At 44.0% G+C, this 23,521-nt stretch overlaps 1 protein-coding gene across 1 annotated transcript; it reads left to right on the top strand.

Moving 5' to 3' along the window:
- Nucleotides 1-14,964: 14,964 nt before the first annotated feature.
- Nucleotides 14,965-16,800, top strand: IZUMO1R (IZUMO1 receptor, JUNO). The gene is made up of 4 exons (XM_053559985.1): nucleotides 14,965-15,102; nucleotides 15,699-15,887; nucleotides 16,303-16,438; nucleotides 16,532-16,800. Exons 1-4 carry the CDS (start codon nucleotides 14,965-14,967, stop codon nucleotides 16,798-16,800), a joined length of 732 nt encoding a protein of 243 aa, XP_053415960.1.
- The last annotated feature ends 6,721 nt before the right edge of the window (nucleotides 16,801-23,521 follow it).

Genomic DNA, 23,521 nt, shown 5'->3' with positions numbered 1-23,521 from the left:
GTAGGTGGTTTGGCTAAGCATTGACGTGTTCCAGGCTGCAATGACCACAACTACCACAAAGCATTATTGTTTTATTTTTGCTTTTAGGAATTTAAGGAAATACCTTTCAGGTCACTGGTTAACTACTGAAATAATGGAAGGAGACTTGTATGACCATACATAACAAGAAATGCAATCTTTGTAAGAGACTTTGGAAAAGTCACTAAATAAACAGATGGTTGCAGCCCACAACAAAAACCAGTAGCAAGTCATGGGGAGGGGAGATAATCTCACTTCCAAAGTTATGAGTATGCAAAAAATTGTGAGCATGCAAAGAAATAGGAGAATATGTGTCATTCACTGGAAGAAAAATAAGAAGAAGGAAAGAAACTGGCAGAAACTTTCCCTGGGGAAGCTCAGACATTGTACTTACCAAATGAGGGCTTTAAATCATGTCTTAAACATGCTCAAATAACTAGAGGAAACTATGGAAAAAGAAATAAAGAAAACTAGGAGAATGATGTCTCAACGAATAGTGAATATCAATAAATAGAAAGTATGAAAAGGAACCAAATAGAAACTCTGGAGCTGAAAAGTACAACAACTAAAATGAAACATTCACAAGAGGGGTTCGATAGCAGATTTGGAAGGCCAGAGAAAGAATTAGAACTGGAAGAAAGATTCATTAAAATTACCTAGTCTGAGTAATAAAAAAAAAAATAATGAAAAAGTGAACAGAGTCTAAGGGAACTATGGGACGCCATCAAGCAAACCAAGAAGCATTTTTTTAAGAAAAGGAGAGAAAAAGAGGCAGAAAAATATATTTGAAGGAACTTATATGAAGGAGACTTGTAGGACCATACATGACAAAAAATACAGAAAAAAATATTGAATTTGATGAAAGACAGGAATGTACACCTCCACATTCAACAAACTCCAAGTAGGATAAACTCAGACATTTACATGGAGACATAGTATAGTCAAAATGTCAAAAAACAAAGACAAATTTGGAAGTAGCAGGAGAGAGACATCTAGTCATATACAAGCAATCCTCAATAAAAGTAACAGCTGATTTCTGATCATAAACTGTGGTGGTCAGAAGGCAATGGGATGACTTTTAAAAACCTGTCAAACAAGAATTCTGTCTGTCAAAAGTTGTCTTCAAAAAATTAAAAAATATATTTGAAGATATTCCCAGATAAATAAAAACAGAGTTTATTGCTAGTGGCCTATCCTACAAGAAATGCTAAAGGGAGTTTTTCAGGATGAAATGAAAGGACATTAGACAGTAACTCAAAACCATATGAAGAAATAAAAACACCAATGAATGTGACTATGCAGGTAAATATCAAAGTCAATGTCACAGTATTTTGAGTTTGTAACTCCTCTTTCTTTTCCTATATGATTTAAAATGTAAGTGAAAAAAACAATGATTATAAATTTATGTTAATAGGCATCTAATGTATGAAGATGTCATCAGTGACAACAACAACATAGATGGAGGCGTGAATCTTCACAGAAGCAGAATTTTTGTATGCTATTGAAGTTAGTTGTATCAATTCAAACTAGATTGTTAGAAATTTAGGATGTTAATTCTAATCCTCAAGGTAAGTACTTAGAAAATAACTTAAAAAATACACAAGAATGGCAATGAGGTGGAAATCAAAATGGTACGCAAGAGAAAAATAAAAAAAGAATTGAGAGGTCTTCTGACTCATTCTGCTAACAGATGCAAGAATGCCTTTCACTAGAATCTGATACATAGCCTATGGGGAAAATTAGGCTCTTCTGAGCAGAAATCCAGTACAGTAGCATGCTGTACAGGTTGGTATACATAACATTTTTACAAAAAACGTGATATAACCAAGTGCGAAGTATTAATAAGCATGACCTAGTAACTCAGTAGGAACTGAGCACCTGCCCCAGTTGCTGCTATGAAACTGATGTCTAGTGCTATGTAGCGGGCCAGCACCTTTCTAAGTCTGACTGGTAGAACGCTCACACCATGATGTTGATGAGTGTAACACACAAAGGGCTGCTATGGTCAAAAATGTTTGAAAATGCTGAGTTAAATGGAGTTCAAGAAATGTCTTTATTGGGGGACTCCTTGGAGTCTGTGACATCTTGTGCATGTATACTTTGAGTCCTCAGGATGTAGTGATAACATATTTCCCAAACTTTCTTGTCATGAAAAGAATCTGTTTGTTTGGAAACTGGTACTTCAGGGAATATTCTTTAGGGAGTGGTGCAAGGAATAGTTAAGTTAAAAATAGAGGTATTCTATATCTCAGTTTCTTCATGGCCATGGTTAGGGTAGTAGCCTACTTAGCCTCCTGGTGCTGCCACATCACAGTTACTCAATACTTTGTCGATTGTATTATACAATTTAAGTGCCAAGGAAGAATTCAATAACCTTTTCTCCCCGATTAATGTAGACCAGAAAAAACACAGACTTGAAGCCAGATAAGTTTGGACTCAAATCCTTTTTCTATCACTCACCACTGATGATGGACTTTAATAAGACATACAAAATACTTTCACAACACCTAGATTACTCTTTGATCTAATAACAAGGCACAATAGCCTAGATAATTTGACACTTGTCAACTTGGCACCCACACATACCTCCTTAAACCATTCTTATTACTCAGTTAAAGACAACAAAGTAATACTGCAACCTAACATGACGCGACTGCCCTGCGTACAACCAGAAACATACTCATCCTTTTCCCAGGAGAGGAGGCAGATCCCTGGATGGTATTCACTCCTTTCCTTTCATATCTTGTACCTGCCATACTGTCACATGATATTTTGTTCAATGAGGAACCCCATATACAAGAGTGGTCCCACAAGACTGTAATACTATATTTTTACTGTACCTTTTCTAGGTGTAGGTATGTTTAGACACACAAATACTTACTGATGTATTGCAATTGCCTACGGTACGCAGTACAGTCAGATGCTGTAAGGTTTGTGGCCTTGGAGCAACAGGTGTGTAGTAGGCTGTACTATTCCGGTTTGTGTAAGTGCACAATAACAAAACTGCCCCACAGTCCATTTCTCAGAAGGCATCCCTGTTGCTAAGTGATGTAGGACAGTGCTGTGATACAAAGTTAACTATTACTAATATATATTATGTTCAATGATAAGGAGATAATACTGAGTAACTTACTTAACCTCTCTGAGGTCATCATTAAAATGGGTTCATAATACCCATGCTGGGTATTTTTTGCTCATCCACTTAGTGCTATCATTTATGTCAATTGATATAAACTATGTTGTATACACATATAACATTCTGTGTGGCACAACCTTTGTGCTTGGTTAGCAGATAGGCAGTGAGAAAAGTCTGTTAAGAGTTTGGTAGAGGGCCTGGAACAGAATAAAAGCTTGAGAAATCTTAGTTGCCTTTCCTTTCTTCCTGGAATGGATAAAACACAGCTCTCAAAGCAACTCATATCCTGGGTCTTTTCACTGCACTCAGAGGGACCATTCACCCTTCAGTGGAAACAATCCCAGGACGTTTCTTCAGATGCAAAGAGACCATTTTGCTAAGGAATTTGGAGGCAGGAAAGACTGTCTACATTTCTGTGGATGACTGCAATGCTTTGTCTTTAAGGACAGTACAGCAAGATGACTCAATGGTGCTTCTCAAATCCCAGTATCCATAGCAACCAGACATTTTGCTCATAAACAGAATCATCAACTCAAATATGAGGAGACACGAGTTACAATTTAGCTTAGTAAATTGGAGTCTTTTAATATTCCCAACTATGGACATTTTCCAAAGATTTAAGTCTTAAATAAACATAAAGCAATTAAGAACATCACATAATCATGCATCCCATTGGTCTACGATGGAGGTCACGGAAGAATCACAAAATTCACTTTATGAAAAATGGCAACTATTTAATTATTGTATTACAAGGCAATTAATTTACCCACGGTCTCTTGGAAAATAGATTTTCCCCTCTCTATCTTCTCATTTGCAAGCACAAGGACATAAGGAGTCAAATATTTGCCACCTTAAAACTATTTACTTTCCAGGCGGTGCCTGTGGCTCAGTGGGTAGGGTACCAGCCCCATAAACTGAGGATGGCAGGTTCAAACCCAGCCCCGGCCAAAGTGCAACAAAAAAATAGCCGGGCATTGCAGCGGGTGCCTGTAGTCCCAACTACTCGGGAGGCTGAGACAAGAGAATCGCCTAAGCCCGGGAGTTGGAAGTTTCTGTGAGCTATGTGATATCACAACACTCTACCAGGGCGATAAAGTGAGACTCTGTCTCTACAAAACAAAAAAAACTAAACTATTGACTTTCCATTGTTTTCTTCTTACAAACCATAAAATACATTGTGAACCTTCCAACCCTTCTGTGAAATTTCTGACATTTTCAATGTAAGACTAAAAAAAAAAAAAGAATTCTAGAAAAATGCCTATTTATGTTCTCTAGTCTATGAAATATAAACTGATTTGATTCTATGCTTCAGACTTGAAATTGTGTATGCGCCTAAGGAAAAGCAATGCACTGATCACATTTGCCAAACCTGGTTTGTAAAGCTCTGGGGAGTCAGGAAGATGCGCATAGCAAGCCTTTCTAGACACAGGTCATCTGTCATCAGTGAGAAGTGAATAAAGGGCAGAAAAACAATCTTTAAAAGAAGTAAGAAATCCACAACCTACATGCACATCACGTGTATAAAACACTTCTAAGTATGACCATACGCAAAGCCTTAGGTTTCTCAGAATTTGTCCTGGAATGCTTCTTAGTAAAAATGAATCAGAGGAGAAATCTTTTTTACCAAAAAAAAACAAAGTCACCTGTTCACTGATTAAGTACCTACTCAGTGCCTACCATGGACCAAGCATTGTGAGACTGACACAGTCCCCACTTTGAGAGCCTAGTGGGGACACATAAATCAGCAGGAAAGTCTAGAATCGTGTGGCAAATGTCAAGACAGAGTTCACTCCAAGGCTACAAGAGCACCAGGAGAGACACCTCACCCAGATTTGGGCCTCCCTGAATGTGAACATCTCTAAATTGCCACCTAGAAAAGGAAGGGTCAGTGAAGAGAAAGGCACTACTGGTTTTGAGGATGGTGGGGACTTCTCCTATAAAGGGGACAGTATGAGCAAAGGCCAGGAGCAAGCGTGATCACAGAAGGTTGAACGTCTTGAAGATAGTTCAGTTTAGCCAGACTTGGGAACCCTTTTCTCATAACAGGAAGGATAGGACTGTGGTGAGAATTCCAAGGTTAACCCCCACATCCTTGGATGGGGTCTGGGGGCATGGAGGGGGTGCTTAGTGGTGCCTTATAAGAGTCATGCTCAGGGTGGTCATGCCTGGAGGGGCCCCTGGACCCTATGTGTCATAACCAGGTAAACGTGTCCCACTCTTAAATAACATAAGACTAGTAAGTCTTAAACAGGTAGAAGAGAGTCAAAATCCTTGAGAGAAACTGTTGATAAGTTTGTGCCCATTTAAACACTTTCAATTTTAAACATGCAAGGCCGAGAGGAAGGGACATTCACTGAAAATTGGACTGTGAAAAATGAAATCTCACTGCCCAGAGAGTCAGAAAAGCAGCTCTACTACAGGTTCAGCCCTGGGGACTATCACACCGGGCGCACCTCACTTACATTCACTCATTCATTTAGCCTACATCTAGAGACCTTTCTATGTGCCACAAACCACGGTAGGGGCTGGTCACTGAGTTCCTTCTTGCCCCCAAGGAACTCAGAGTCTGTGAGTGAGGGGACACCAGCAAATGCAGAAGATTACACTGCCCTGTAATAAGTACAATGCTGCAAAGGAGGCGGGACACCTGGAGAGTCCACAGACGTGACCCCAACACAGGGCGACAAACGCAGACTTCCTTGAGGTGACGGTGCCTGAGTGGAGCCCTGAGGGCTGGGCAGCAGGCGACAGAGCAGGGAAAGGCCGTTGCTGGCAGGCAGAGCTGCAGTGAGACGCCGTGGAGCAGAGGAGGGTGGGTGGCTGCGTGTGGCTAGTGCAGGGCAAGGGCAGAAGGTTGGGGGGAAAGGTTTCTGGCTGTCAACAGGAAGACCAGGAAGAGCCCCGCATGTGCAGGAGATGGGAGGAGGAGGAATCTAGGGCAGGCCCTGGGTGACGGTTAATGGGGTCCCGTTAACCAACACAGCAATGCAGAATGGATGGGGAGCCAAGAGTGGCCGGGTGTAAGGTGCCCATAAGATATCCAAGTGAAATCCCACTGGATCATGTGGATATTTAAATCTCCAGGTCAGGACTGCAGAAAGATGGTCACTGGAGCCTCACTGGACTTGAGATTGCTCAGGGAGACCCCAGTATGGAAAGACCAGAAGAGGCCCAGAGATGGAGCTGGAGAAAATGGTTAGGTGGCAGATGGAGGTGATGGAGCTAGCCAAAGGGACCTGCAAGGAACTGGTTAAGATATAGGAGAAAAACTAGGATAATGGGGCCCTGAGATCAAGGAAGGGGTAGGGACGATTGATTATCTCGGTCAAGCAGGCTGTGGCTGGACTTTGCCCATTGGATCCAACTATTTGGAGAGTGCTGCTGAATTTGGCAAGAGTGGGTCAGTAATGTGGGGTGACCCAGAGGAGCCAAAATGAATAAATATGGGATTTTAGGAAAAGAGCGCCAGTTTGCTGGCTGGGGTGCAACTTAGGGTCAAAGGACAGTTGCAGGAAAGCTGCAGGACAGGTTGGACGCGTACTGAGAGAGTTGCACATTTAAACTCACACGAACCTGGGTTACTTCTTACTAACACTCTCTGATAGCCCCAGCAGCAACTTGGTTTGAGTGTGACAAGATGACATGAACGGCAGGGAAGTGGGGATGTAAAGCAAAGGAGCCAGCAACCCGGGGAGAAACAGGGGAGTACAGAGGTCTGTTCACTGCAGTGCGGGGTCTCCTGTCTCTAATTGACAGCTAATCCCCTCCCCAGAGAACTTCGGTGTTCTGCTCTCCCCTCGCCTGCGCTCTCTTCAGCCCCTGATAGGGCTTCACACTCATTTCCTTTGTTGTCATTCGACCTAAAAAGTTGCTTCTTCAAGTGGCGTGAGAGGCCCCAGCGATAACACCTTCAGGTCTCCCAGGAAGACGCTCCAGTCTGAAAGTCTGGAGCTGAGGGAGAAAATTGGGAGGGATAGGGAAGGTGGGCAAGGAGGGGAGAGGTGTCAGAAGGGAGAGAGAAGAAAACGAGGAAAGAGAAGGGGGAAAGGATGGGGTGAGGGAGGAGAGAAGGGAGAAGTCGCTTTAACCGGAGAGAGAGGGACGGATGCGCACAGGACAAAGGAGAAAAAAGGGAGAAAGAGAAGGGGGGGAGCAGGGAGGGGAGGAGGTGGGGTATGTCAGGTTAAACTAGGAAAGGGTCTGAATTAAAACAATGTTTTCAGGAAATGTAATTTTATTGTACCCAGGAATTTCTCATGTACTCAACAAGCGTTCATGGCCTTTGTACTCTGGCCCAGGCACTGGGTTTGGAATGTGGCCGTTCCTCTGTCTGCTCCAAGCTGCTTACAGCAGAGAGGCAGGAGAAGCCTGCAAGTGGGCATTCCCAAGGGCAGGGGGTAGGTGTGATGACAGCAGCAAGCCTAAACCCCAGGGGAACATCTCGTCAAGCCACAGGGAGCCTGCGCCTCAGGGAAGCCATCCCGTTCTGAGAGCTGAGTGGCAGGAGGGGTCACCAAGGCAGAGTGTGAGTTCTGAGAGAACAGAGGGGCAGGGCAAAGACAGGCCGCCAGGATTACCAAATGACACAAGGACAACAGAGGAGGGTGGAGAAGGAAATAGGGGCCGGATTAAAAAGGGTCCCTCGCCATGTCAAGGGTCTGGGACTTAAGGTCCAGAAGGGTGTTAGATGTGGGAGTATCATGACTGTCATTGCATTTATAAAGGATCATTCTGAGGGGGAAAAAAGACTGCAAACATGTACTGAACTCTGGTTATGATATGCATACTTGAATTATATAAGAAAATGTATTCTGATGTCCCCAACTTACTTTGAAATGCATAAAAAGAAGACTCATGGTTGAATAGCAGCACAGGTAGTTGGCCAGATATGGAACAGGATATATAATAGAATGGTAGTGGCAACATCTGAGTGGTGGGTACACACAAGTCCATTGTGAAGTTCTCTCCACTTTCCTTATGTTTGAAAATTCTCATAACAAGTACTGAGAAAATTTTCATAACAAGTACTGAGAAATTAGATCACTCTGGTTGTCCCCTACATACAGCTCTCGAAAGGGGAAAAAGAACCAGTTAGAACAGTGGTTCTCAACCTTTCTAGTGCAGCAGCCCTTTAATGCAGTTCCTGTGGGTCGCGACCCACAAGTTGAGAACCGCTGAATTAGAAGGTCGTGTTCCAGTGAAACAATAATTGATCGTAAGAGAAAAACAGGGATAAAAGGTTTGAATTCAAGAGACATTAGTTAAAGATAAATGTCTGTTTTATCTGCCCTAGTTAGAAACCAATTAAGAGTTTAGACAAGAATAGTCAATAGTGCAGAAAAAGCTGGTGATAATATCCATCATCCCTTCATGATCAGAACGCTTAAGAGAATTGGTACAGACGGGACACATTTCTAAAACTAATAGAGGCCATCTACAGAAAACCCACAGCAATATCGTATTGAATGGAGTTAAATTGAAATCATTTCCACTCAGATCAGGAACCAGGCAAGGTTGCCCATTGTCTCCACTGCTCTTTAACATTATAATGGAAGTTTTAGCCATTGCAATTAGGGAAGAAAAGGCGATCAAGGGTATCCACATAGGGTCAGAAGAGATCAAACTTTCACTCTTCTCAGATGATATGATTGTATATCTGGAAAACATCAGGGATTCTACTACAAAACTCTTAGAAGTGATCAAGGAATACAGCAGCGTCTCAGGTTACAAAATAAACACTCATAAATCCGTAGCCTTTATATATACCAACAATAGTCAAGCTGAAAAAACAGTCAAGGACTCTATTCCGTTCACAGTAGTGCCAAAGAAGATGAAATATTCAGGAGTTTATCTAACAAAGGATGTGAAAGATCTCTATAAAGAGAACTATGAAACTCTAAGAAAAGAAATAACTGAAGATGTTAACAGATGGAAAAACATACTATGCTCATGGCTGGAAAGAATCAACATTGTTAAAATGTCCATACTACCCAAAGCAATATACAATTTTAATGCAATCCCTATTAAAGCTCCACTGTAATACTTTAAAGATCTTGAAAAAATAATATTTCGTTTTATATGAAATCAGAAAAAAAACTCAAATAGCCAAGACATTACTCAGAAATAAAAACAAAGTGGGAGGAATTATGCTACCAGACCTGAGACTGTACTGTAAATCAATAGTGATCAAAACAGCATGGTACTGGCACAAAAACAGAGAAATACCTGTAGTCCCAGCTACTCGGGAGGCTGAGGCAAGAGAATCGCTTAAGCCCAGGAGTTGGAGGTTGCTGTGAGCTGTGTGAGGCCACGGCACTCTACCGAGGGCCATAAAGTGAGACTCTGTCTCTACAAAAAAAAAAAAAAAACAGAGAAATAGATATCTGGAACAGAATAGAGAACCAAGAGATGAATCCAGCTACTTACCGTTATTTGATCTTTGACAAGCCAATTAAAAACATTCCCTGGGGAAAAGATTCCCTATTTAACAAATGGTGCTGGGTGAACTGGCTGGTGACCTGTAGAAGACTGAAACTTGACCCACACCTTTCACCATTAACTAAGATAGACTCTCACTGGATTAAAATTTAAACTTAAGACATGAAACTATAAAAATACTAGAAGACAGTACAGGGAAAACTCTTGAAGACATCAGCCTGGGCGAATATTTTATGAGGACCCCCCAGGGCAATTGAAGCAGCATCAAAAATACACTACTGGGACCTGATCAAACTAAAAAGCTTCTGCACAGCCAAGAACACAGTAAGTAAAGCAAGCAGACAGCCCTCAGAATGGGAGAAGATATTTGCAGGTTATGTCTCTTAAACAAAGGTTTAATAACTAGAATCCACAGAGAACTTAAACGTATAAGCAAGAAAAGAACAAGTGATCCCATCTCAGGGTAGGCAAAGGACTTGAAGAGAAACTTCTCTGAAGAAGACAGGCACACGGCATACAGACATATGAAAAAAATGCTCACCATCCTTAATCATCAGAGAAATGCAAATCAAAACTACTTTGAGATATCATCTAACTCCAGTAAGATTAGCCCATATCACAAAATTCCAAAACCAGAGATGTTGGCGTGGATATAGAGAAAAGGGCACACTTCTACACTGCTGGTGGGAATGCAAACTAATATGGTCCTTTTGGAAAGATGTTTGGAGAACACTTAGAGATCTAAAAATAGACCTGCCATTCGATCCTACCATTCCTCTACTAGGTATATACCCAGAAGACCAAAAATCACAGTATAACTAAGATATTTGTACCAGAATGTTTATTGCAGCCCAATTCATAATTGCTAAGTCATGGAAGAAGCCCAAGTGCCCATCGACCCATGAATGGATTAATAAATTGTGGTATATGTATACCATGGAATATTATGCAGCCTTAAAGAAAGATGGAGACTTCACCTCTTTCATGTTTACATGGATGGAGCTGGAACATATTCTTCTTAGCAAAGTATCTCAAGAATGGAAGAAAAAGTATCCAATGTACTCAGCCCTACTATGAAACTACTTTATAGCTTTCATGTGAAAGCTATAACCTAAGAATATGGGGAAAGGGGAAAGGGAGGGAAGGCGAGAGGGGAGGATGGGTGGAGGGAGGGTGATTGGTGGGATTACACCTGCGGTGCATCTTACAAGGGTACATGTAAAACTTACTAAATGTAGAATATAAATGTCTTAACACAATAACTAAGAAAATGCCAGGAAGGCTATGTTAACCAGTGTGATGAAAATATTTCAAATTGTATATAAAACCAATGCATGGTGCCCCAGGATTGCATTAATGTATACAGCTATGATTTAAAAAAAAAGAACAGTCAATAGATTGTGACATGACAAAGACACCTAAGACCCACAAAGAACAATGAATCACCAACGTCCCCACCACCTGGTCTCCAACTTCAGAGATCCCTGTGTTGGTTCTTTGCCTGCTCAGTCTGTTCAAAATCAGGGGGCTTCACCCCTCATGACAGGGGGTGGGGAGGACAGTCATCTCTGCCCAGCATCCCTGTGGCCCCCACCAGCCCTCACCCTCCTCGTCCTCCCTCAGAGCCTTCAGAACACCACTGTCCCTCTTCTCTTGGCAACTTAAGTCTTCTGTTTTGTCATGGGTTTTTTTTTTAAAGAATAAAATCATTTTGGATCTGCTCCTTCAAATGGCAACATCCTCAGCCAGCTTGGGTTTATCAGCTTTCCATCAGAAAACAGATTTCTCTGGAAGACTCAGTCACAATAAGGCAAAAATGAGCTTTGCTCAAGGGCCACAAACTGCCTCTCGTGAGAGCAGACGCTGGTCAGCTTGCCAGTTCCCTGAAAAGCAGCCGGGCTTGGGAACGTGTCCCTCCCTCCCTCCACCTGCACCTGCGCTGCCTGTAATTTTAGCTCATTTCCTTCAGCTTTGTCCTAGAGATTGTCAGCAACTCCTTGTCCTTCCCTCCGCATGAAGGACAGTTAACAGAGGACCCGTTTTCCATTTCTGTAATTACTTTTGTGATTCATTTCTGGATTCTTGGCCCCTTAAAGTTAAACCCCAAATCTCTTACCTCTTCAAGGCTTACAGCTTCCAATTTCTGAGGAATTGAACAGAACACAAGAGCCTGTTTCTCGCCCTGCCAAGAGGGCATGCTTGTGAAGAGACTTATGCTATAGAGATGTGTTACCATTTTCTCTCGGACCTGAAAGAGGAGACTCCTGCCTCTCCTAAGGTGGGGACAAGGGAAGCTGGGCTGGAAACCAGTACTGTTCCTGGGGAAAGCCAGCACAGGTCTACACACACACACACACACACACACACAATCTGATCATAGCATTTCACTTGTTTCAAAAAGCAGTTATCACTTGAGACCCAGGCAGTCTCTACTCCTTCAGTCTTGGAGGTCTAAAGTACTTAGGGAGTCTCATATGCTTAAATTCAGATCCTATCTCCACCTCGCCCAGTGGAGCCTCAGTTTCCTCACAGCTGAAACAAGGAAAGTGCTTATTCTGGGGGTCATTTTGAGATGTCAGACCATATGCAAATAGCACCAGCCCAGTGCCTGGGTCCTTGTCAGAGCTTACTACTCAGTGGCTGTGATTACCCAGGTGTGGGAAACATCTTTCTCCAACAAGATAATAAAACATGTCTCGCCCATCAACTGTGTAGCTGAACAATGCAGAGTGTGCTTTATTTTCCTCAGTTAAAAATGCTTTGAGTGTTTTGTTTTAATTTCCTATCCGTGAAACTTCTACTCTTTTGGAGAGGGAACTTGTTATAAAAACAGGCAAAAGGAACGTATCTTTCTGAAAGGAACGTATTGGAGAACACTTTTAGAGATCTAAAAATAGACCTACAATTCCTCTACTAGGTATATACCCAGAAGACCAAAAATCACAGTATAACTAAGATATTTGTACCAGAATGTTTACTGCAGCCCAATTCATAATTGCTAAGTCATGGAAGAAGCCCAAGTGCCCATCGACACATGAATGGATTAATAAATTGTGGTATATGTACACCATGGAATATTATGCAGTCTTAAAGAAAGATGGAGACTTTACCTCTTTCATGTTTACATGGATGGAGCTGGAACATATTCTTCTTAGCAAAGTATCTCAAGAATCGAAGAAAAAGTATCCAATGTACTCAGCCCTACTATGAAACTAATTTATAGCTTTCATATGAAAGCTATAACCAGGTTATAACCTAAGAATATGGGGAAAGGGGAGAGGGAGAGGAGGGGGGAGGATGGGCAGAGTGAGGGTGATTGGTGGGATTACACCTGCGGTGCATCTTACAAGGGTATATGTGAAACTTACTAAATGTAGAATATAAATGTCTTAACATAATAACTAAGAAAATGCCAGGAAGGCTATGGTAACCAGTGTGATGAAAATACGTCAAATGGTCTATAAAACCAGTGAATGGTGCCCCATGATTGCATTAATGTACACAGCTATGATTTAATAATAAAAATATTAAAAAAAGAAAACAAAGAGATTATATTCAGGTCAGATGGAGATGAGTAAGCAAAAAAAAAAAAAAGGCCGTGAAATGGGCCCCTTTTCCAGCATATTTCTTATCTTTGGGACTCTCCTAGGAGTCCCGTCCAAGTTTCCAGTCTTTTCTCAGCTGAGAAAGAGACCCCTGTAATATTATCATTGCTGAGAACATTTGTAGCCTATTTCACAGGACAGTGGTCCCTCTGTGCTAAGGGAGACTATCTTGCGGATCATAGGGGGGCTTCTTGTGTTTTGTTTGCTTTGGATTTCATCATAGTTTAAATTCTTGGCTCCCTAAGGCCACACTTCCTCTCTGCACCTGGCTGGGCCCGCTCTGCAGCAAGAACCTGGTCTCCCGTGGGCTGTGAGAGGACATGGATACTCATTCCACCAGGTGACAGACTGATGGAGCACACCTGTGGGACCAGAGAGGGAGGGAGGGAGGGAAAGGGCTCAGAGCAGAACAGAATCGAATTAAACCAGTAAGATTTACTCTGAGCTAGGGGCAATGACAAGTGGCTTTTTCTTTTTGTAAATGAACTTTCTCATTAATTTCTTTTTCCCAGAGCCCCATTACAACTTCCTTTATAGGTGGGAAAAGTGACACATAGAGAGTTTGAGTAATTTTCTCAAGGTCAGCCAGTTAGTGAGTAGCAGAGCTGAGAGCTGAACCCAGTATCAGACTGAAGAACCCCAGATCTTACCCAGCATGGAGTCTCTGTTTCCCTGAGGAGGCAGACTGTTTGAAACCCAAAGGAGGGTGGGAGGCCGGCACTGTTGGGTCAGACTGTTTAACTGGAGCCACCTGGAGTTTGGCTCCTGCACCTGGACCTAGTAGAAAGTAGATCGGGCGATAAATGGGCAGGATCGTAGAATTCCCTTCAGACTCACATTGCTGGAAATGGGAGGGAGCCTCTGGAAGGCTCCTGCCTTCACAGTGAGTATGGGGGGGATGCTAAAAGCGTCTTTCCTTTTTTTACCTAACATACTTGATTCCATAAAAAATACTCCGAGCTTGAAATGGGTGCCATGGAGAGAGATCGGCCTTAGATTTGGACTCCAGGATGGGCTGTAATGGGGGAGGGGGCTACGGTCTTCATCCCCAGGATGTCTGAGGCTCGGAACACAGGCTAGAATTTCTAGTTTCACCAGGATGGGCCCAGGGCAGGCCTCTGCCAGGCCTGAGGGACAGGGGAGCCATGGGCTCTTGGGTGGTGCAGGCTGGGGGGACGCTGTTTCCTGAGGATTGGATGAGTGAGGCAGGGGGCTCCTTATCTTTCTGGCTTTTGTCTCTTTGCATTCCCTCCCATTACCACCATTATCCAGAGCAGAACTGAACACACAGTGCACAGCAAACACCATGGGAAAGGTCATTCTTGTCTGTGTGATGGAAATGGGCTTTGGATGTGGAAAGCTCCTCCCGTGGGACTCACGCTCAGGCATGCCCCTGGCTCTGAGGGTCCAGTAAGGCTGCTAGCATTTGGCTACCCCTGCATGGTGCTTGGAAGGGGTGTAAGATGGGTTGGTCTGGAAGAGGCAGAACTACTGCCCTAGAGGAGAGGACTCCGGCTAGAGGCAGCTACAGAGGGGACACACGGCTGGATTCTCACCTTAGGGTTCATCTCTGCGTCTATACAGTGGTTGGGGGTAGGGCTGTCAGACCTCTAAGGATTACACCACCTGCCCTGACATTCTATCATGCTGCCTCAGGTAGAAGGTCCCAGGAGCAGCCAGAGTGTGGCAGTCCTTTGAGGGAACAGGGTGGGGTGGGGCATCCTCTCCACCGAGTGAGCAGCATGTGTCCCCTCTCTGCAGCAGGCCATGGCATGGTGGTGGCAGCTCCTGCTCGGTTTGTGGACAGTCATGCCTATCTGGGCTGGGGACGAGCTAGTCAACGTCTGCATGGATGCCAGACCCCACAAGAGAAAGCCCAGCCCAGAAGACAAGCTCTATGATGAGGTGCAGCAGCGTGGCACGGCCTGGGAGTGGACAGCGGACAAATGCCCAGATAGTCCTGGACCCCTCAACCCTGATGGTTTGGTTCCTTGGGTTGGGATTTAAGCAAAGTTTGCCTTTTTGGCACTGTAAGAACTAAGTGATTGATTCAAAGTTCTCAGCTCTGGGCTACTTTGGCCACTTGGGAGCAGGGTCAGGCGGTTCCGCATGGATTAAAACAAGCCTCCTTGCCAACAGGCCCTGGGAAAACACGACCTAAGCAGCCCCTTCCCAACTCCCAGGAGAAGCCAAGCCGGCATTTAGCTTGAGTCCCTCCTCCCAATGCAGCCCCAGATTCCCCTGGGTCTCACGGGGGCTCCTCCCTGCTGCTTTTCCCACAAAGACCTCAACTTCGTAGGAGCTGAGACTCCAAAAGTTATGTTCCTCCTGTATAGGGTATTATCTGGGTCCCCCTCTGTATAGGGGCTTGCTGGCTAAAGGCATCCCACTTGCTCAGGCCTCCTCTTAAGGGATACTTTCAATCTGCCGCCTTTCTGCCCCAGACACTCACCAGCCCCTGCCCCGATTCCCTGTGCCTCTTGCTTCTTCCCCACCTCCAGTGCACACCCTGGAAGGACAGTGCCTGCTGCACAGCCAAGACCAGCTGGGAGGCCCACCTGGAGGTGTCTCCACTCTACAACTTCAGCCTGGTTCACTGCGGACTGCTGCTGCCTGGCTGCCTCAAGCACTTCATCCAGGCCATCTGCTTCTATGAGTGCTCCCCAAACCTGGGGCCCTGGATCCGGCCGGTAACAAGCCTGGGGCGGGAGGCAGGGGCTGATCTGTGCCATGCCTTGTCGCTAATACTAAGAGCCAGGATGTCCCTCCAGTCCCATGCTGGCGCCCCCAGCATGCTCAGAGGAGCAGGCAGTTTTGTCCCCTTCTAGACAAAATCAGAGCCGGAAGCCGCTGGTGGGGAGAGTGGGCCGATGACAGCAGTGGGATGAGAAACTCTCACCAAGGGAGAATGAGGCAGACCTGAGCTGGAACCCCATCTTCTGTACCTACTAGCTGAACAGCCTGGGACAAACTAATAGCCTCATTGTTGTCACTTCTTGTTAAATAATGCCTAGAGACTTGGCAAAGAGATAAGGTACCACGGTAGCTATTAGCAGTCTCCAGGCCTGTGCTGTAACGTTCTGTCTCTGGCTGTGCACGCCCCAGGCGGCCCCGAGCAGCCGAGGACAGCGGGCTGCGGCTGTCCCGCTGTGCCGGGAGGACTGCGAGGAATGGTGGAAGGACTGCAGCTCGTCCTACACCTGCAAAGCCCACTGGCACGTCGGCTGGGACTGGAGCCGGGGTGAGTGGTGGGGCCGGGGCAGGTGGCGGGGGAGGCGTGGCAGGCACAGAGGGCCGCGCAGCGGAGGTGAGCTGCCCCCGCCTGTGCCCGCAGGGAGGAACCATTGCCCGGCAGGAGCCCAGTGCCTCCCTTTCCCCCACTACTTCCCCACACCGGCTGACCTGTGCGAAAAGATTTGGAGCAACCTCTTCAAGGCGAGCCCCGAGCGCCGGCACAGTGGGCGATGTCTCCAGAAGTGGTTTCACCCTGCCCAGGGCAACCCCAATGTGGCCGTGGCCCGTCTCTTTGCCAGCCCTGCCCCATCCTGCAAACTCCCCTACATCCTCACCGCCTCCGCTCTGTTTCTGTTGATCCTTTTCTGAGGGCCCATCTTCTCCCACTCCCACCTCTGTGCGCCAGGCCAGGGCCCGGCCACGTAGCTCCTGGGCCCTCCCCTAACAGCTGCAGCCCAGGCTGGGGCTGGGTGGGACCCTGAGGCTGCAGCATCTGGTGCCCGAGCCCTGCGCATTCCTTCCCAGGCCCTCTTTGCTGCGCTTCTTGACCTTAGCCAAGGGCCAAGGAGTGCCATCGTGACTACCCCCTCCTGCCTTAGGGCTGGGGCTCTGATGGGGCTGCCTTCCCATCCACGGCAAAGCTGATGTGACAGACGGGCCTTCCTTCCTGCAAGGATGCCTCCAATAAAATGGCAGGCTGCCCCTGCGCCTCTTCTGCGTGACTTGCTGTATCTTTGCTCTGGAGGCCTGTATCCAAGGTGCACTGGGAGCCCGCCTCAGAGTTAGGTTGCTACAAGCCTACTGGAGATTAACTTCTCAGTAACCTGCCTTGCATCTTCCCAACGCCTCTCTGAGGGGTGCTTTCAACACCCTGCTTGTCAGTAAGTGACATCATACCAAAGAGCCAAACCAGGGTGAAGCATGGGGCCACCCCGACCACCAGCTTTGTTTTGGGGACCAAAACTGTGAAGCAGCTACCTTAGCTGGTTTAAGGGTTCCCTCTTTCTTTTGACCTCTTCCTTTTGTCCCCAGAGCACAACACACTGGTCTGAAATTTAGAAACCCAAGTTTTAATCTGGTCTATTTTTTCATATGACTTTTGGCAACTCCTCTGACCTTCCTGTAAGACTGTCTAGGTTTTTCTCTCTGCTGAGAGGAATGAGGTGTTGGACCAGATGATTTAACTTATAAAAATGAAGGAAAAAGGAATACCTGCTAGAAAATAGTGTATACTTCTCAGGAAGTGTCTCATCCAAAGGCATGAAGGGTTAGAACTGAGCTGGAGAAAGAGCATTGAGCTCTGGAACCTGGATCCAGGCAGCTTCCCAGCATTAGATGATGCTTTTTTCACAACCCTTTTCTTTTTCTTTTCTTTTTTTCTTTCTTTTCTTTCTTTCTTGTATAAACAACCAGGTCATAATATTTGAGTTTGTTAGGTAGAGTCCTTCTTGCAGTTATATCCCACACCCCAAAGGTGTGCCATACACCCCTACGTTGTGCCCATTGAGAGTACTCCGAACCTCCCCTCCCCTCCTTCCATCTTCCTCTTCCCTCAATCCCCCTCCACCCAACTTGAATTGAAATGAGTTTTTCTCCTCTGTGGACGTGAATTAGATCGTCTACTAGATTCATGTTAGTATTGAGTACATTGGATATTTGCTTTTCCATTCTTGTGATACTTAGAAGAATGTGTTTCAACCCCATCCAGGTTAATACAAAATATGTAAAATCACCATCTTTATTATGACAGAAGAGTATTCTGTGGTAAACATATACCACAGTTTAATGATAGGCATTCAGGTTGTTTCCTTGTTTTGGTGATCATAAATTGTGCTTTGATAAACTAGTGCAAATGTCCTTATGATAAAATGATATTTTTTCTTCTGGATAAATGTCTAGTAATGGAATTGTGGGGTCAAATGGGAGATCTAATTTGAGTTCCTTGAGGATTCTCCATACCTCTTTCCAAAGAGTATTAGTTTGCAGTCCCACCAACAGTGTAAAAGTGTTCCAGTCTCTCCACATCTGCCCCAGCATCTGCAACTTTGGGACTTAATGTGGGCTAATCTTACTGGGTTAGATGATGATTCAGGACGGTTTTGATTTGCATTTCTCTGATTAGGGACGATGAGCATTTTTTTCATATTCTAGCCATTGGTCTGTCTTCCTCATAGAAGGTTCTGTTCGTGTCTCTTGCCCAGTGAAATATGGAATTGTTGGCTCTTGATTAATTTGAGTTCTCTATAGATCCTAGTTATCAAATGTTGGTCAGATTGATAATATCTTTTCTCATTCTGAAAGTTGTCTATTTGCTTTGATTATTGCATCCTTAGCTGTGCAGAAACATTTCAGTTCAAGTCCCATTTATTTTTGTTGTTGTGACTGCCACTAAAGTCATCATAAAATCTTTCCCCAGGACAACATCCTCAAGAGTTTTTCCCATACTTTCTTTTGGGATTTTATCATTTCATGTCTTATATTTAAATCTTTTATCCATCTTGACTCATTTTTTGTAATGGTCAAAGATGCAAGTCCAGTTTTAGTCTTTTATATGTGGTTATCCAGTTCTTCCAACACCATTTATTGAATAGGGATTCTTTTCTTCAGTGTATGCTTTTGTTTGGTTTATCAAAGATCAGGTGGCTGTAAGAGACTGGTTTCATCTCTTCGTTTTCTATTCTGTTCCAAATGTCTATATCTCTATTTTTGTACCATTACCATACTGTTTTGATCACCCTGGACTTACAGCCTAAAGTCTGGTAAAGTGATACTTCTTCTGGCTTTGTTTTTATTACTGAAAATTGGCTTGCCCATATGGGTTTTTTTCTGGTTCCATAGGAAACAAAGAACTATTTTTTTTCTGGTACTAATGGGGATTGCACTGAATCTGTAGATGGCTTTGGGTAGTATAGACATTTTAACAATATTGAGTCTTCCCAGCCAGGAGCATGGTTAACCATTTGTTAATGTCTTCTACTATTTCTCTTCTTAGGGTTTCATAAGAGGTCCTTTGTAGAGAACCTTAACCTCTTTTGTTATGTATATTTCTAGGTATTTCATTTTCTTTGAAGCTACTGTAAAGGGAATTGTGTCCTTGATTAGCTTCTCGTCTTGGCTGTTATTGACATATACAAAGGCTATTGATTTGTAGACATTGATTTTATACCCTGAGATGTTACTGTACTTTTTTTTTTTTTTTAATCACTTCCAGGAGTTTTGTGGTTGAATTTCTGGGGTTCTCTAAGTATAAGATCATATCATCTGCAAAGAGTGAAAGTTTGACCTCCTCTGCCCCTATTTGGATGCCATTTATATCCTTTTCTTGTCTGATTGCATTGGCTAGAACTTTCAGCACTATATTGAATAGTAGTGGCAACAGAGGACATCCTTGTCTGGTTCCACTTCTAAGTTGGAAAAGCTTTCAGTTTTACTCATTCAGTATGGCATTAACTGTGGGTTTTTTGCCACTTCATTCTGATCAAGTGAACAATACAAGAAGAGGACATTTCAATTCTAAATATATATTCACCTAACTTAAATGCTCCAAGATTTATGAAACAGACCTTGATTGGTCTGAGCAATATGATATCACATAACACCATAATAGCTGGGGACTTTAACACCTGTCTGGCAGAACCAGATAGATCCTCTAAACAGAAACGAAACAAAGATATAAGGGACTTAAATGTGACCCTAGAACAAATGAGATTAGTAGACATATACAGAATACACCATTCAAAGCTAATGAATATATGTTCTTTTCAACAGCCTATGGAACATACGCCAGGGGCTCCTACTTCTAATCATTTCTGGATTTAGCTATGAAAATGTTGCAAAAAGTGGCTTATCTTTTCTGCCATACATTCACATTTTTCCTCTGTTGTATTAGAATTTCTCAACCTCCTAATCATTTTAATTTTAGCAATCCATTTTTAATTTCCAAGAGAGTTTTTATTTCCTTGTTTTTCACAGCCCACTGTTTTGGTTTCGTAGTTCTCAGAATTCACCAAAGATCTAATTAGAATGTTTTCAAGCTTGTTTCAAGCCTCTGAAGGACAGATGTCCTACAAGGTCAATCTGTTCTATTTTCTTTATCTTCTGTATGCTGCTGCTTTTCTCTGACTCTGGTGGCTTCAGCTGTCTGTCCATACTAAAGAATGAAGGGCTGTGTAGATTTTTATAGCTATCTGGTATGGATTCCCTCCATGGTTGTATATGTGGTTATTCTTTGAATAGCAAAGCTATTGGTTTGTTCTGTGTATGTGGGGAGGGCTTGTTGATTGGAAATAAATGAAAATCACCCAAATGAGAACAAGCAAAGGCTATTCAATCAGAGCCTGCAAGAGAGTCAGCCACCATCACTTGCAGTTGGCAGAGACTCAAAAGCAGACAGAAGAGTGGGAAAGCTTTAGTGTGGAAAAAAGAGAAGCTTCAGATATGCCCTGATGGGAGCTGCTGACAGGTGAGTCAGTAGGCAGGCCACCTGGCAGGAGGACAATCTTATGTGATTAGTTAGGGGAGCATATTTGGGTTTTTCAGTTAGTACTTTGTTAGAAACAGGGATGGAAATTGGAGAAGTCGGCAGTTATTACTGAAATTCTAGGTCTATGGGGCTGATTGTTAAGGGGTTATTATTTGGCTTTCTGGGCTAGTTGCCAGAGACATTCTGACTTCTACAAGATTGCCTTACAGATGGCAGGCTGGCTTCTGTGTTGCTTACTATAGATAATGGGTTAGAGTTCTATTTTTATGTGTTACCTGGCCATTATTCATCTGTATATGCAGCCTCAGAAGCCATAATAAAGATGGTTCTCTCTGGGATACTAATAACCAAATGTGACACTTCAGCACTACCCAGAATTTTATTTAGTGTTTTGGAGAAGACCCTTTCCAAGTTCTCCTATCCCAGGAGTTAAAGTTGGGTGACCTGAGCTCTTGATTTGGGCACAGGACATGAGAGTGGGGAATATGGATAGAATTTTTCTCTCTGCCCACCCCCAACATACACACACACCTGCCATCTCTGAGTCCTGGGCTTTTCAGAGGTTCTGCCTGGCAGATGAGCTCATTCTTCCACTCTGGCTGCCTCCTCCTCTTCCTCTGGCCTCCCTGTTCCCTTTGATGTCCTCTCAAATGCTTTCCATCTTCTAAATATTTCTTGAAATCATTTATTCACTGGTGATTTTCTTCATATGCCCTTGGTAAAAGAATATTTGGAAACAATCATTTTAGTGAGATCCCAGGTATTCATTCCACCTTCTATAACCAGTACCTGCAGATTTTTAAGAAATGCAATTATTGGCTCAGTGCCTATAGCTCAATGGTTAGGGCGCTGGCCACATACACCAGGGCTGGTGGGTTCAAACCTGGCCTGGGCCTGCAAAAAAAAAAAAAAAAAAAAAAAACTACAAAAAGAAAAATACCCAGGCATTGTGGTGGGCGCCTGTAGTCACAGCTACCTGGGAGGCTGAGGTAAGAGAATCACTTAAGCCCAAGAGTTTGAAGTTGCTGTGAGCTGTGGTACCACAGCACTCTACCAAGGGTGACATAGTGAAACTCTGTCTCAAAAAAAAAAAGAAATGCATTTATTGTGTAAAGAGTATATTAAAAGAGGAGCAAATGGAAGAGAAGGAGGCTTAGGGCAATGTGTAGGATGAATTTTCAGGAGAAAAATGAAATCAGAAAAACTGGTGCTAGGAGCCTAATTGGGAGATTTCTAGGAGGCTTGAAGCCAAGCTACAGGAGAGGCCATGGCCCACAAAGGGGGAGATTCAGGAACTGTTAGGAAGATAAAAACCTACGAAAGTTTGGACCACATTTTTATATACTGTGCTGAAAAATAGGTATAAGATGAAATGTGGGGAGAAAGAACTATCACAAAGGAACTGACAGCTTTGGATAACTCAACTCTCATGCTTCTACTTATTTGGAAGAGGCACTTCACCTGGGCTGGCTTGTATAGGTCTTAGTGGGAGGCAGATAGTGAAGAACATTCCTCTTCCAGATGCAACCCAGTCACATCCACACTGGGAACATCAAATCCCACTTAAATCCTTTCTAGCAGAGAATTCTGGAAAGTCCTGGGTGGCAGATGACAAAAACAAAATAGCCCACTTTGTGTGATGGTGGGGGGTTAAAATCCTCCTGCAAGTAACTTTCCTCTGTAATAACTCCCACCGAACATGGGGGTTGAAGCAGCCTGACATTCTTTGTTCCCAGACCACCTCTTTTGTCTGAAAAAGGAGTGCTAAGCACCCCCCATTCCTCCCAATCCACTTCCACTGACATCCTCCACAAAAATGACTGCTTCATTAGGTGTTTCCCAATGTCCCATTTCTTCTGCTATTGGGGGACCCAGACTGGGAGATTATTTTGGCATCCCAGGCTGGGGTCTTTCATGTCAGGTCACTCCCACCCCCACCGCCACCCCCAGACCTTGAGAGCCCTTGAGCCCTTAGCTTGAGTGTTCAGTCCTTTCTTGCACCCCAAGGGGGCACTCTTCCTGCCAACACCACCACGTGCCCTCATTTTCCCTCTGTTTTGCTCACGTCCATTTTCAGATTTACTCTCATAGAATCAGAAACAACCTTTGATAGTGCTTTTGGTGCAAATAAAGCAAATAGAAACATCTGAAGGAAGAGAGGGTTTCCCAGGGAGGAGGGGCTGATGGTGGGCAGGATGTCAGCATGGAGTCGTCCATCAGACAACTGATCCCCAGGGCAGGACAGGAGGCCATGTTAGAGACAAGAATGTGAGGCTCACTTTTCTAGAAATGTCACTTGGAGCTTTGGAAGTATATGAGTTGTCTGAGAAAAATGTAGAGAGAGAAATTAAAAGCTTGTGGGAGTCTCTCTAACACACCTTCAGCTAAGAAGTGACAGAGAATGGAGCCCAAAAAGATACGGGGAAGTGGAAGCCAGTGAAAAGAGGAAGAAAGAGCTGCATTTCCAAGGGGCAATGTTAAATTCAGAGTTGCCATCCACATATTAATTCACACATAGTCACACTCTTATTCTGTGCTGGACACTGTGCTGGTCCTGTGAATGGAAACACTAAGTATACAAATAAGTAATCCAGGCCGGGCGCAGTG

The sequence above is a fragment of the Nycticebus coucang genome, chromosome 14, assembly GCF_027406575.1.
Source record: "Nycticebus coucang isolate mNycCou1 chromosome 14, mNycCou1.pri, whole genome shotgun sequence".
Classification (NCBI taxonomy): domain Eukaryota; kingdom Metazoa; phylum Chordata; class Mammalia; order Primates; family Lorisidae; genus Nycticebus; species Nycticebus coucang.
Note: the sequence above shows the minus strand (reverse complement) of the source record. Positions and strands in the feature narration are given on the sequence as shown.

Bases quoted from the DNA above. Each gene is read 5' to 3' on its own strand.
- IZUMO1R (XM_053559985.1), top strand. From the start codon at position 14,965: ATGGCATGGTGGTGGCAGCTCCTGCTCGGTTTGTGGACAGTCATGCCT. The intron at 15,103-15,698 runs GTGCAGCAGCGT...CCCCACCTCCAG, and splicing joins AAGACAAGCTCTATGATGAG to TGCACACCCTGGAAGGACAG. The intron at 15,888-16,302 runs GTAACAAGCCTG...TGCACGCCCCAG, and splicing joins TGGGGCCCTGGATCCGGCCG to GCGGCCCCGAGCAGCCGAGG.